Consider the following 12018-nt stretch of genomic DNA (forward strand, 5'->3'; position numbering starts at 1 on the left):
GTAATTTCTACATGATGAAACCAAAATATATTAAAATGGCCTTTATTATAATCTGACAATGTGCACTTTAGCCACATGTGATTTTTTTCTGTTACAAATATCAAATTGTGGAGTACAGAGGCAAATAAATAAATGATGGGTCTTTGTCCCTAACATTATGGAGGGCACTGTAGGTCAGGGTGCTGTTCGATTCACCTCTACCCAATTGAGCACATTGGACTTTGTCCAAGGAACTGATGTGCCTCAATACTGAGCACTAAATTCTGCTCTCTGTACCTTCCCCTTTGCTCTAACTATTGTACTTAAGTTTGAACGGATCGTATCTATGCATGGTATATCCGATCTGTTTGGACCGTATACAAAACAAAGCCATTCAACAGTTCAACAGAGCTTTATTTGTCATTCGGTACCAAGGTACCGAACGAAACTACATAGCAGTCACACACAAAAAAGAACACAAGACACATGACCCCAACACAAACGTCCATCACAGTGACTCCAAACACCCCCTCACTGTGATGGAGGCAACAAAACTTCCACTCTCTTCCCCACGCCCACGGACAGACAGCTCGTCCCCGACTGACCCGCACAGTCCCCGCAAGGGGATGGAAGTCCCCGCGGCCGAGTCGCACCGGGCGCTGAGACGTCTCACGGCCGAACCGGGCGATGGAAGGCCCCGCGACCAAGCCGTGCACAGCTAAGTCCCATGGCCGAGCCGCACCGGGCGATGTTAGGCCCCGCGGCCGAGCCGCACTGGGCGATGGAAGGCCCCGCGGCCAAGCCGCACCGGGCGATGTTAAGTCCAGCGGCCGAGCCGCACCAGCGATTAAAAGTCCTGCGGCCGAGCCGCGCCGGGCGATGTTAGGCCCCGCGGCCCGGGCACTGTTAAGTCCAGCGGCCGAGCCGCACCAGCGATGTTAGGCCCCGCGGCCGAGCCGCACCGGGCACTGTTAAGTCCAGCGGCCGAGCTGCACCAGCGATGTTAGGCCCCGCGGCCGAGACGCACCGGGCGATGGAAGGCCCCGCGGCCAAGCTGCACCGGGCACTGTTAAGTCCAGCGGCCGAGCCGCACCGGGCGATGTTAAGTCCAGTGGCCGAGCCGTACCGGGCGATGTTAGGTCCCGTGGCCGAGCCGCGCCGGGCAATGGAAGGCCCTGCGGCCGAGCCGCACCCCGCACCGTGAGGAAGAGACCTAAAAGAGAAAGGTTTCCCCCACCCCCCCCCCACCCACACCACCACCCCCCCACCCACACCACCACCCCCCACACATACACAACCAAAAAATCTACATGTGTAAATAATAAACCTAAACCTTAATGAACCATACAAGGTTTTCTCCAGGCTAAACGTGTGCGTCTCAGGAGTACATTTGTCAGCCTACGTTTCATCAATTAACACATTATCCAAACTCCGTGCTCACACGCTGTGGCAGGTGCAGCACCGACCTGGTTTAGATTACCTTCACATTAAAACTTCTCTAATGACCAATAAGTGATAATTGCAGTGATTTATAATTGAATCTATTGTTGAGATAGGCAGATGCATTTATACTGCAACATAAAGCGTTGCTGCCATACAGCGAATGCAGCGCCAGAGACTCAGGTTCGATCCTGACTACGGGTGCTGTCTGTACGGAGTTTGTACGTTCTCCCCGTGACCTGCGTGGGTTTTCTCCAAGATCTTCGGTTTCCTCCCACACTCCAAAGACGTACAGGTTTGTAGGTTAATTGGCTGGGCAAATGTAAAAAAATTGTCCCTAGTGGGTGTAGGATAGTGTTAATGTGGGGGGATCGCTGGGCGGCGCGGACCCGGTGGGCCGAAGGGCCTGTTTCTGCGGTGTATCTCTAAATCTAAACATATCCCCAGGATATAATCTTGCCCATCGGTAATATATAATTCTCCGAACCCAGAAGAAGATCCAGACAGGATATTAACAGTGGAATGTAGGATGTTTATGTCGATTAGATGAGGAACTATGCGTTGTGTACAGTTTTTAAAAAGTTCATCTTGAAGTGAATTAGCTTTAGTAACAATTCAAAATGGTTTCAATTACTTTAGTCTCAGGGAAACAGGAAATTGGAAGCTGGCAATCCAACTGAGATCTTGTGAACAGTTAATGCACATGTTGCTATTGTTTGAGGTAAAAAAAAAAATCTTTTCATCCACCCAATTTGCTTTAACTTTCCGGTAGTACACTAGAACACAAAACAATCTCCAAATACATTGAATGAAACACTTTTAAGATGGTTTTTTTCCCTTTTAGCTAGCCCAATTTAATCAAGACACATCAAAATTAATATCCACAAATAGTACCACTGCAGTATTTTGAGTGGTTAGCTGTTCTCTTTCACAGGAGCGAGAGCATTTATATTAATCTTTGCATGCCTGAGAATTATTTAAAGATTAACCCCACTGTGATCATTTTATACTTTTGTAACCCTAAGTGAAGTGCCTGGAATCGCAACAGTCAGCTGTAACAAATGGACAAAATTGCCACGCATGCAATTATCTGGAAAAACGTGGAATCTATTTAATATGGAGCAACGTGCTAGCCAGTCTGTTTAGATCTTGCACTGTTCTCCATCTGCCAATAAAATCTACAGGCAGCAGAATTATAAAAAGAAGACCACAGCCAGCAATGACATCAAGTGGAACACACTATGGTGGTAAAGGGTTAACAACACAAGTCACTACCACTTCAACGTCATCGTTTAGACCACATCCATCTAATAATCCGACCATGGTCGTTTTCTATTTAAATGTTCAATCATGCTTCTTCAAAGACTAATCCCACCTGCAGCATGTCCTTGTGTGGTAGAGGAGGTAGGAATGCCTTGCTCAAAATAAAACGGCGGACGAGACCCAGTGGGGAGCTTATCGTATGTGCACCATGTCTTCCAGGAACGGGGTTTTCATGCAGCCAGTGCAGAGTTGGTCCATCCAGAGGGGTGCTTCGTGCTGTAAGGGGGTCCGCCTCGGGTAGAAGGTGTAGGTGGTGTCGTAGTTCAGGAGGCAGCTGATGGACGCCATGTAGATGTCGGAGAATCGGCACAATCTTCGGGAAAAGTAGGTGGGGTTGTGGTGTGTCCTGAAAATGCTCCCAAACTGGGGGTTGAACAAGTTCTTTGTCAGAGACCTGAAATAGAATTTAGGAAACATTTTGTTAAAAAAAAACCACATCAGCGTCTTGCCACCTCTTCCCATTCCATCACAGTCTCCTTCCCTAAACTCTTATAGACTGAATTGAAGTCAGTGGCCTTGTAATAGTACCCATGAAGTATAACCCATGATTTAGCACGTCACGTGTGGCGGCGCCTAACGGCTGCGGCTCGCTGGCAGTCTATTTGTCTGTTTGTCCTTATTTGTTTGTATGTTGGTGTTGGGGTGTTTTGTTTTTAGCTGTGTATGTGGGGGGGGGGAGGTGTGAGGGGGGGAAATCTTTCTTTTTTTAGGTCTCTTCCTCGGGGCGAGGCTCGGCCGCGGGACTTTCCATCGCCCGGCGCGGCCCGGCCACGGGGCCTTCCATCACCCGGCACGGCCGCGGGACTTCCATCGCCCGGTGCGGCTCAGCCGTGGGGACTTTCCGTCTCCTTGCGGGGGCTGTGCGGGTCGGTCGCCTCGGTGGGGGTCGAGCTGTCTGTCCGTGGGAGGGGCATGGGGGAAGAGAGAGGAAGTTTTATTGCCTCCATCACAGTGAGGGGGTGTTTGGAGTCACTGTGATGGATGTTTGTGTTGGGGTTGTTGTGTCGTGTGTTTTTTGTTTTTTGTACTGCTGGCAAATTAATCTCGTTCGGTAAAACGAATGACAAATAAAGCTATTCTGTAAAAAAAAAAGCCACTAGAGGTGTTCAATTTCATAATACTTTGTTATTAATCCGATTCCCTCATCATCGACAAACATACATCTTGTTGAAACTTACCAATTAGTGAAAGGCCTGGATAGAGTGGATGTGGAGAGGATGTTTCCACTAGTGGGAGAGTCCAGGATCAGAGACCACAGCCTCAGAATTAAAGGACGTAACTTTAGAAAGGAGACGAGGAGGAATTTCTGTGGTCAGATCTATGGGGAATCTGTAGAATTCATTGCTACAGATGGCTGTGGAGGCCCACGCAATGAATATTTTGAAGGTGGAGATTGGCAGATTCTTGATTAGTAAGGGGGTCGGGGGTTATGGGGAGAAGGCATGAGAATGGGTATGAGAAAGAAAGATAGATCAGTCATGAGTGAATGGCGGGGTAAACATGATTGGCCAAATGGCCTAATTCTGCTCCTAGAACTTATGAATGTAAATGTAAATGTAAAATGTAAATGTAAATGTAAAAAACCTTTATTGTCACTACACAAAGTACAGCGAAATTAAAGCAGTCCAGATGATGCAATCACACACAGCAGATAGTACAAAGGATAAACCTTTATCCATAACATGAACCTATGAAACACAAAATTCTTCAGTAAATGAGAGAATCCTCTTCCAGTATTAGTTCATTTAGAAGTTGAGCGTCAGCATCTTTACGGTGATTCCCTCCCTTTATTCCAATTCAAATAGTATTTCACGCTACACCAGTTATTGTATGCACTGAAAAAGCCAAAAGGCCTGAAACTGTGCATGCAGTTCAATCCGCAAAATAATAACCGGTAGAGTGTGGCTGTGATCTCAGCGGTGTTTGTATCAGGCACCCCAGCCAAGGTCTCTGACTCAGCACTGTTTGAGCCAGATTACTGTACTCGCTGGCCATGCATGATACCACAAAATGCAACAGAGCAGCTCAGTCGTCTCACTAAACCCTCACAAGCCATACTTATTAATATGCAGCTGCGGTGTTCTTGACATGTATTTCCTAGGTTACATTTTCAAGAATTGCTACAGTAGTCAATGATCGAAGCAGAGAAAATAACTTCCATTTACATAGTATTGTTTGTTACCCCACTTTTTTAGTACATAATTTACTCCTTGAAGTGTAGTTCTTTGTAAGCTATGGGAGTGTGCGCATCTAAACTGCACACTGCAAAGATGAACAAACGGCATGCTGATGGTCGCGAGATAAAACATGGGCTGGGACATTGGGAGGCCTTGAATAAAAATAGAAACAACAGCAAAAACAACCTCCAGCAGTTTAACATTTACCCATCAGAGTGATGGCACAAAAAACTGGAGTAACTCAGCGGGTCAGGCAGCATCTCCAGCTTCACATCTCATCTGACTGGTGCTCACAAATTGTGTAGTTAGGCATAATGCCTATGCCTAATAAATGTCCCAGCTAATAAATGGCAAGAGCTTTTTATCGTTCTCAACTGTGCTGGGATAGAGCAAGGTGAAAACAGTCGTAGAGTCATAGAGTGTGGAAACAGGCCCTTCGGCCCAACTCACCCATACCGGCCAACAATGTCCCAGCTACCCTAGTCTCACTTGGTCCACAACCCTTCAAACCTGTCCTATCCATGTACCTGTCCAACAGTTTCTTAAACGATGGGGTAGTCCCAGCCTCAACTACCTCCTCTGGCAGCTTGTTCCATACACCCACCACCCTCTGTGTGAAAAAGTTATCCATTGGATTCCTATTAAATCTATTTCCCTTCACCTTGAACCTATGTCCTCTGGTCCTCGATTCCCCTACCCTGGGTAAAAGACTGTGCATCTACCCGATCTATCCCTTTCATGAATTTGTATACCTCTATAAGATCTCCCCTCATCCTCCTACGCTCCATGGAATAGAGACCCAGCCTACTCAACCTCTCCTTTTTGCTCACACCCTCTAGTCCTGGCAGCATCCTCTTAAATCTTTTCTGAACCCTTTCAAGCTTGACAATATCTTTCCTATAACATGGTGCCCAGAACTGAACACAATATTCTAAATGCGGTCTCACCAACGTCTTATACAACTGCAACATGACCTCCCAACTTCTACATTCAATACTCTGACTGATGAAGGCCAAAGTGCCAAAAGCCTTTTTGACCACCTTATCTACCTGCGACTCGACCTTCAAGGAACCATGCACTTGTAATCCTAGATCCCTCTGCTCTACATAATAGTTTACTGTCTGAAGAAGGGTCATGAGCCAAAACTTTGCCTCTCCACATCCTCCAGAGATGCCGTCTGACCCGCTGAGTACCAAAACACTGTGCCTTTTATATTACAGTGCAATAATATTTTTTCACACTCTTTTGAGATTAAATGCTTAGATATGCTTTTTTGTGTGTGGAATAAACCCGTTTACTCTACAAAGTTGGCCTTTTAAAAAATAAAATAATAAAATGGCAATCACTCACGAGTTTTACGTTTTATATCTCAGTCAAACACAGTTAACGTCTCATTGCAGCACTGACTCAGATAGCTGCTGTGTGCAAATACCTCACTGCTACAGAAAGGCTGGGCTCATTCTACATTGAGAGGCTGCCAATTTATTCACCACTGGAATGCAGAGTCTGTGCGCATGATCCAGATTCAAAACAGCTCTGCCACGTGACAGCTCAGGACATCGCACTGAAGCCCTGCTCCTCGGAGTTTGCTGCCTCCTGCATTGAGCAAAGATGGAGGCTTGCAAAAGAACATTGATCTCTAAAGATGCTGGTCAGGCAGCATCTCTGGAGAAAAAGGATGGGAGACGTTTGGGCCGAGACCCTTCTTCCGACTGAAAGGGTGGGGGGGGGGGGGGGGGGAGGGAGGGAGGTGAAGAGCTGGAGACGAGAAAGGACTTGGGAAGGTCTCAAGAGGAACAATGTGGAACTGGTAAAACAACTATGGTGGAGCAAGGAGAGGCGGGGAGGGAGTGCAAGATAAAGTTACTTCAAATGTGAGAATTCAATGTCCATACAAGCTACCCAAGCGAAATACGAGGTGTTATTCCTTCAATTCGCATGTGGCCTCACTCTGGCAATAGCGAAGGCCTAGGACAGAAAGGTCAGTATGGGAATGGGGGGAATTGGTCTGGTTGGTAGTCAGGAGATCCTTAACATTTCTAACATTTTAACAATTATCTCATAATATTTGGTGCTTGTTGCATCCAGTGTTTGGCACGTTAGCCTAAAAACCAATGCTTGCGAAGCAAAGTGTGATAGTCTGGTCTGAATTATGCGACAAAACTTCAAATAACTGGCTTTGGGCGAGGGAAAGGGTGGGGGGGGGGGGGGGGGAGGGGGAGTAGGTGGGGTCAATAAAAAACAAGATCCTGTTGCTTTTGTGGCATTTCCTAAAAAACAGTTGCAACCTTTTTAACCAATACAATTACCCATCAAGTTCACCACTGTCGGCTTCCAAGAGCCTCTTCACTGTAAACACAGTGCGATAGAAAAGGATAAGAATCAGAGCAGAAACCTTCTCTAAGGGACTCCCAGGTACATTATTTCTCCTCCCTTTTAGACCCAACTGGTCAGGCAGCCACCAAGTGCTCACTCCTTCCACTGCCAACCTCAACCGCAACCACTGGTAGAGGCTGAACTCAGCAGGTTGGATCGAGGAAACATAAACTTAATAAAGATACTAAAACCGTTGAGCTACTCCAGTTTTTTGTGCCTATCTTAAATGATTCACCTGTCAAGCCTTCATTATTCCATGAAATCATGGCTGCCAATTCCTCATGCAATGCACCACTGGCAGATGCTGAACTCAGCAGGTGGGATCGAGGAAACGTGACCTTAATAAAGATGCAAAAACCAAGCTGCACAAGAGTCTGTTTACACGCCTTGCAAGATTACTGCATGATTTCGGGACATCCTGTTTGTACTGATGAAGGAATATCAGGTAAATCATTCACCTGTGTAGGAAGGAACTGCACGCGCTGGTTTAATCCGAAGATAAGACGCAAAATGATGGAGTAACTCAGCGGGTCAGACAGCATCTCTGGAGAAAAGGAATAAGTGGCATTTTGGGCCGAGACTGCCTCCCAGTGTGAAGTAGGGTCTCGAACTGAAATGTCACCTATTCCTTCTCTCCAGAGATACTGTCTGTCCCGCTGAGTTACTCCAGCATTTTGTGCCTATCTTAAATGATTCACCCGTCAAGCCTTCATTATTCCATGAAATCATGGCTGCCACGGCACAGCACAGTGGCGCAGCGATAGAGTTGCTGCCTTACAGCACTTGCAGCGCCGGAGACCCGGGTTCCATCCCTACTATGGGTGCTGTCCGTATGGAGTTTGTATGTTCTCCGTGGGTTTTCTTCGAAATTTCCGGTTTCCTCCCACACTCCAAAGACGTGCCGGTTTGTAGGTAAATTGGATTGGTGTAAATGCACATTGTCCCTAGTGTGTGTAGGATAGTGTTAATTTGCGGGGATCGCTGGTCGGCATGGACTCGGTGGGCCGAAGGGCCCGTTTCCGCGCTGTATCTCTAAACCAAACTAAATTCCGGAGGCAATGCACCCACTTTCGAAAGCCCTGGGCGAGCAAAATACTTAATCTCAGATGAAGTTAAAAAAAAAACATTCCCTCTGAACCGACTGACACCATCATTTTGCATCACCATCTAAATCTGTGGCAGATTATCCACAGTCTGCTGAGAACACTAGGATTAGTGGACTGAAGCTTTTAGACATGATACAAGACAAAGCTTATAATTTCAGTTCCATTGCAAAGCTAAAAATATACTTTACATTAATTCTTGTCTCTCCTTTAACCATTCATGAAGCACTTGCACGGAGTCTTCATCCTGGTAAACCTGTTGGCACAATACATTGTCAGAGTGTCCCGGAGATACTTGTGAATTAAATGAATCTAATGTACTATAAATTAGCATTTCAGTTGCAACATCAATATTACATTGCCATGGCAATGCTGCTTAGAACTGTGACTGAAAATAAATTGACTTCAGCAATTTATGTATGAAGAGATAAATTATAAGCAACCAGTTAATTAATCAATTCGCAGCATTGAAATCTCAAGCACAATCATGGAATGTGGTGGTGGCAGTTTAAGATCAGGTGGGTACTGCAAATTCTAATCTCACTGAATGTTCTAAGGAGCTCTATTTACTACTAGTCTTTTCAAATACCATGAAAGATTATTTTTGAATAAATTCAAACCATGGCTCAGAATACAGTCGGACATCGATGCTGTTCCACAAAGTACAGTTTTTAAAGACATTATCAGTCACTTTGATAATTGTGTAGGAAAGAACTGCAGATGCTGGTTTAAATCGAAGGTAGACACAAAATGCTGGAGTAACTCAGCGGGACAGGCAGCCTCTCTGGAGAGAAGGAATGGGTGACGTTTCGGGTCGAGACCCTTCTTCAGTCTTTGATAATTGTCAGCTTCATTCCAAGGTGTTTCAAACTATTTATCCAGGGCATTGTTAAAACCCAATTTTGAGGCTTAAAATGATTATTTAATTTAGTTTTTTTAGTTCAGTTTAGAAATACAGAACGGAAACAGGCCTTTCGGCCACCGAGTCCGCACCAACCAGCAATTCCCGCACACTAATACTATCCTACACCCTAGGGATAATTTACAATCATACCAAGCCAATTAGCCTATAAACCTGCACGTCTTTGGAGTGTGGGAGGAAACTGGAGCTCCCGAAAAAACCCCACGCAGTTCACGGAGGGAATGTACAAACTTCGTACAGACGGCACCTGTAGTCAGGATCGAACCCAGGTCTCTGATGCTATAAGGCAGCAATTCACCGCAGCACCACCGTGCTGCCCCTGTTGTGTAAATTGGGAATCAAACTGTGCTTTCCTGGTGATGCAGCAGCAAGGAGAGGGAAATAACAACCACGAATCCTCAGAGCAGGACTCCTAGCGTTGTAGTGTTGTCAGGGCCGTTTTTACAGCATTATGGGCCCCCGGGCAAAGCAGTGTACTGGGGCCCCTACCGTTACTCTCCCCCACCCCCTTTCCCTACCAGCCCCCCCCTGTCGTGCCGGCGAAAAGCACTTACCGAAAAGCACTTAGCGATGAACTTAGGGTGCTACATTGTTGCAAAAAGCACTTACAGATCGCTGTGAGAAGCACTTAGTGACCGAAAATGTTGCGAAAAAAGCACTTATTGAACCTACATTTTTAAAGTAGTATTTATTTATTGCAAGTCATTTAACATACATAGATCAGCATGGGGCCCCTCTGCTCGTGGGCAAGTGCCCATCAGGCCCTTGCGTTAAGACGGCCCTGAGTGTTGTAGTAGGTTATGCCACTCCTCAGCTCCAGCTGAGTTCAATCCAGACGTCTAGTGCTAACTGAGTGTAGTTTGCAAGTTCTTCCATGAACACATGGTTTCCCCCCAGGCTTCTAGCCCACACCCCAAAGGCATATTGGTTGGCAACTTCACTGGCCACTGAACTACCCCTGGAGTTTGCACGTTCTCCCTGTTGCTGCCTGGGTTTTCTCCGGGTGCTCCGTTTTCTTCCCACACTCCAAAGATGTACAGATTTGTAGGTCACTTGGCTTTGGTACAGATTGTAAATTGTTCCTAGTGTGTAGTATAGTGCTGGTGTACAGGGAGCACTGGTCAGCATTGACTCGGTGGGCCGAAGGGTCTGTTTCTGCGGTGTATCTCTAAACTAACCTTAAGTAGGTGTGTGGAGGTGTCAGGGATGTAGGCAAGAATAGGTTGCAAGTGGATGCTATTGATAGGGTTACTCTGGGAGCTAGCATAGGCCGAAGGGTCCAATGGCCCCCTACTATTCTGCAAGAGAATAGGAAGATGAAAAGTGAACAAAGGTACCTTTCAAAATGAGGAACTTAACATTGAACAGAATTCACATGAATCAGAGTACATAAGGTGACATTACCTGTAGCTGCTCCAGAAGTCCAGTCAGAGCCTGTAGCCAGGTCAGCCCGTGTGTAAACTGCTCAGTGTTAATAATGCCGATTTCTGTTTCCAATTCTGGCACAATCGCTCCTGTCCTCCAGCCATGACGAAGCATTAGGTCCTATCGATCACAAAGAAAATGTGGCTTATAGTCCAGACCTTGCATTTGGATGCCAGGCACGATCACGTCAGATAAACCAAGTGCATTAACTTTAAATTAACTTTAAATAAAGTGAGTCGGATTTCAATGCACCGGTGGAAAGAAGAACATTGGCAGAATAAGCTGCAGCAAGACCCTTGAGAAATCAGAAATTAAATACATCAAGAAGTCCCATTTCAGTATTTTGGATTGAAGCTCTGAAGAGCCCAATGGTCAGTCACATTTCATGGAGGGCTTGCATCAAAATATAGTTAAGATGGAGCCATTCTTTATCACTGAAAAAGATACTACATTGACAAAGTATATAGATACATACTTTGCTGGCTTTAACTTGCACTAAACGTTATTCCCTTATTATGTATCTATCTATACACTAAATGCATTGATTGTAATCATGCATTGTCTTTCTGCTGACGGTTTAGCACGTAACAAAAGCTTTTCACTGTATCTCGGTACACGTGACAATAAACTAATCTGAACTGAACTGAACTACAAAGATACCACATTGACAAAGTACCATAAACATCATCCTGAATACTCCATATTCCTGCAAGCACAAAGACTGTGGGATATGGGAATTTTGCAATGTGTGCCAAGTAAACAAATGCACGTCCTTAAATAAATTCATTTTCAAATTTAGAACGGATAATAAATTTGCCTTATGAAAAATGAAGGTTAGCAAATTAACTCTCAAAATCCATGAAAGAGTCCTTGCCAGTTTGCAATGTCAAATATGACCCAGTTTAGACGAATGAAAGGGCTGAAAGCTGCTGGCACAGGAACAGCCACGCACAGCAACCGTCTGCAGCATCATGTTGTGCATTAATTCCAGTCCACTGGCAGCAGATTACAGCAGTTTAGCCGTCGGGTTTGCCTTGCCCAAACTCACTGATGGCCACAAGGGTCAATAATGTGTGCCCTGCACTCATAACAGATTGAACCTGAGGAGCTTTATAAATGCAGTCATTACTCCGTGTAAAGCTGCTGCTTCTTGAAATCTTTCCTGTTAGTCTCTCAGATCTATGGCAGCTTCTTTTATTTCAATATTACCTTTGAAATCAGTTAACACCAGGACAAACTCATCTCACAAATAATGGCCTAAAACTGAAGACCT

At 45.6% G+C, this 12018-nt stretch overlaps 1 protein-coding gene across 1 annotated transcript in view; it reads right to left on the reverse strand.

Moving 5' to 3' along the window:
• Window positions 1-1264: 1264 nt before the first annotated feature.
• Window positions 1265-12018, reverse strand: part of LOC144601723 (5'-nucleotidase domain-containing protein 2-like) — a 65629-nt gene continuing 54875 nt past the window's right edge. Inside the window, exons 13-15 of the mRNA XM_078414035.1 lie at window positions 10725-10865; window positions 8590-8654; window positions 1265-3136 (exon numbers count right to left, since the gene is read on the reverse strand). Of these exons, the coding sequence (XP_078270161.1) occupies window positions 2875-3136; window positions 8590-8654; window positions 10725-10865 (468 nt within the window). The 3' untranslated portion in view covers window positions 1265-2874. The remainder of the gene's footprint in view (window positions 3137-8589; window positions 8655-10724; window positions 10866-12018) is intronic.

The sequence above is a fragment of the Rhinoraja longicauda genome, chromosome 17 (assembly GCF_053455715.1).
Source record: "Rhinoraja longicauda isolate Sanriku21f chromosome 17, sRhiLon1.1, whole genome shotgun sequence".
NCBI classification, from domain to species: Eukaryota; Metazoa; Chordata; class Chondrichthyes; order Rajiformes; family Arhynchobatidae; genus Rhinoraja; species Rhinoraja longicauda.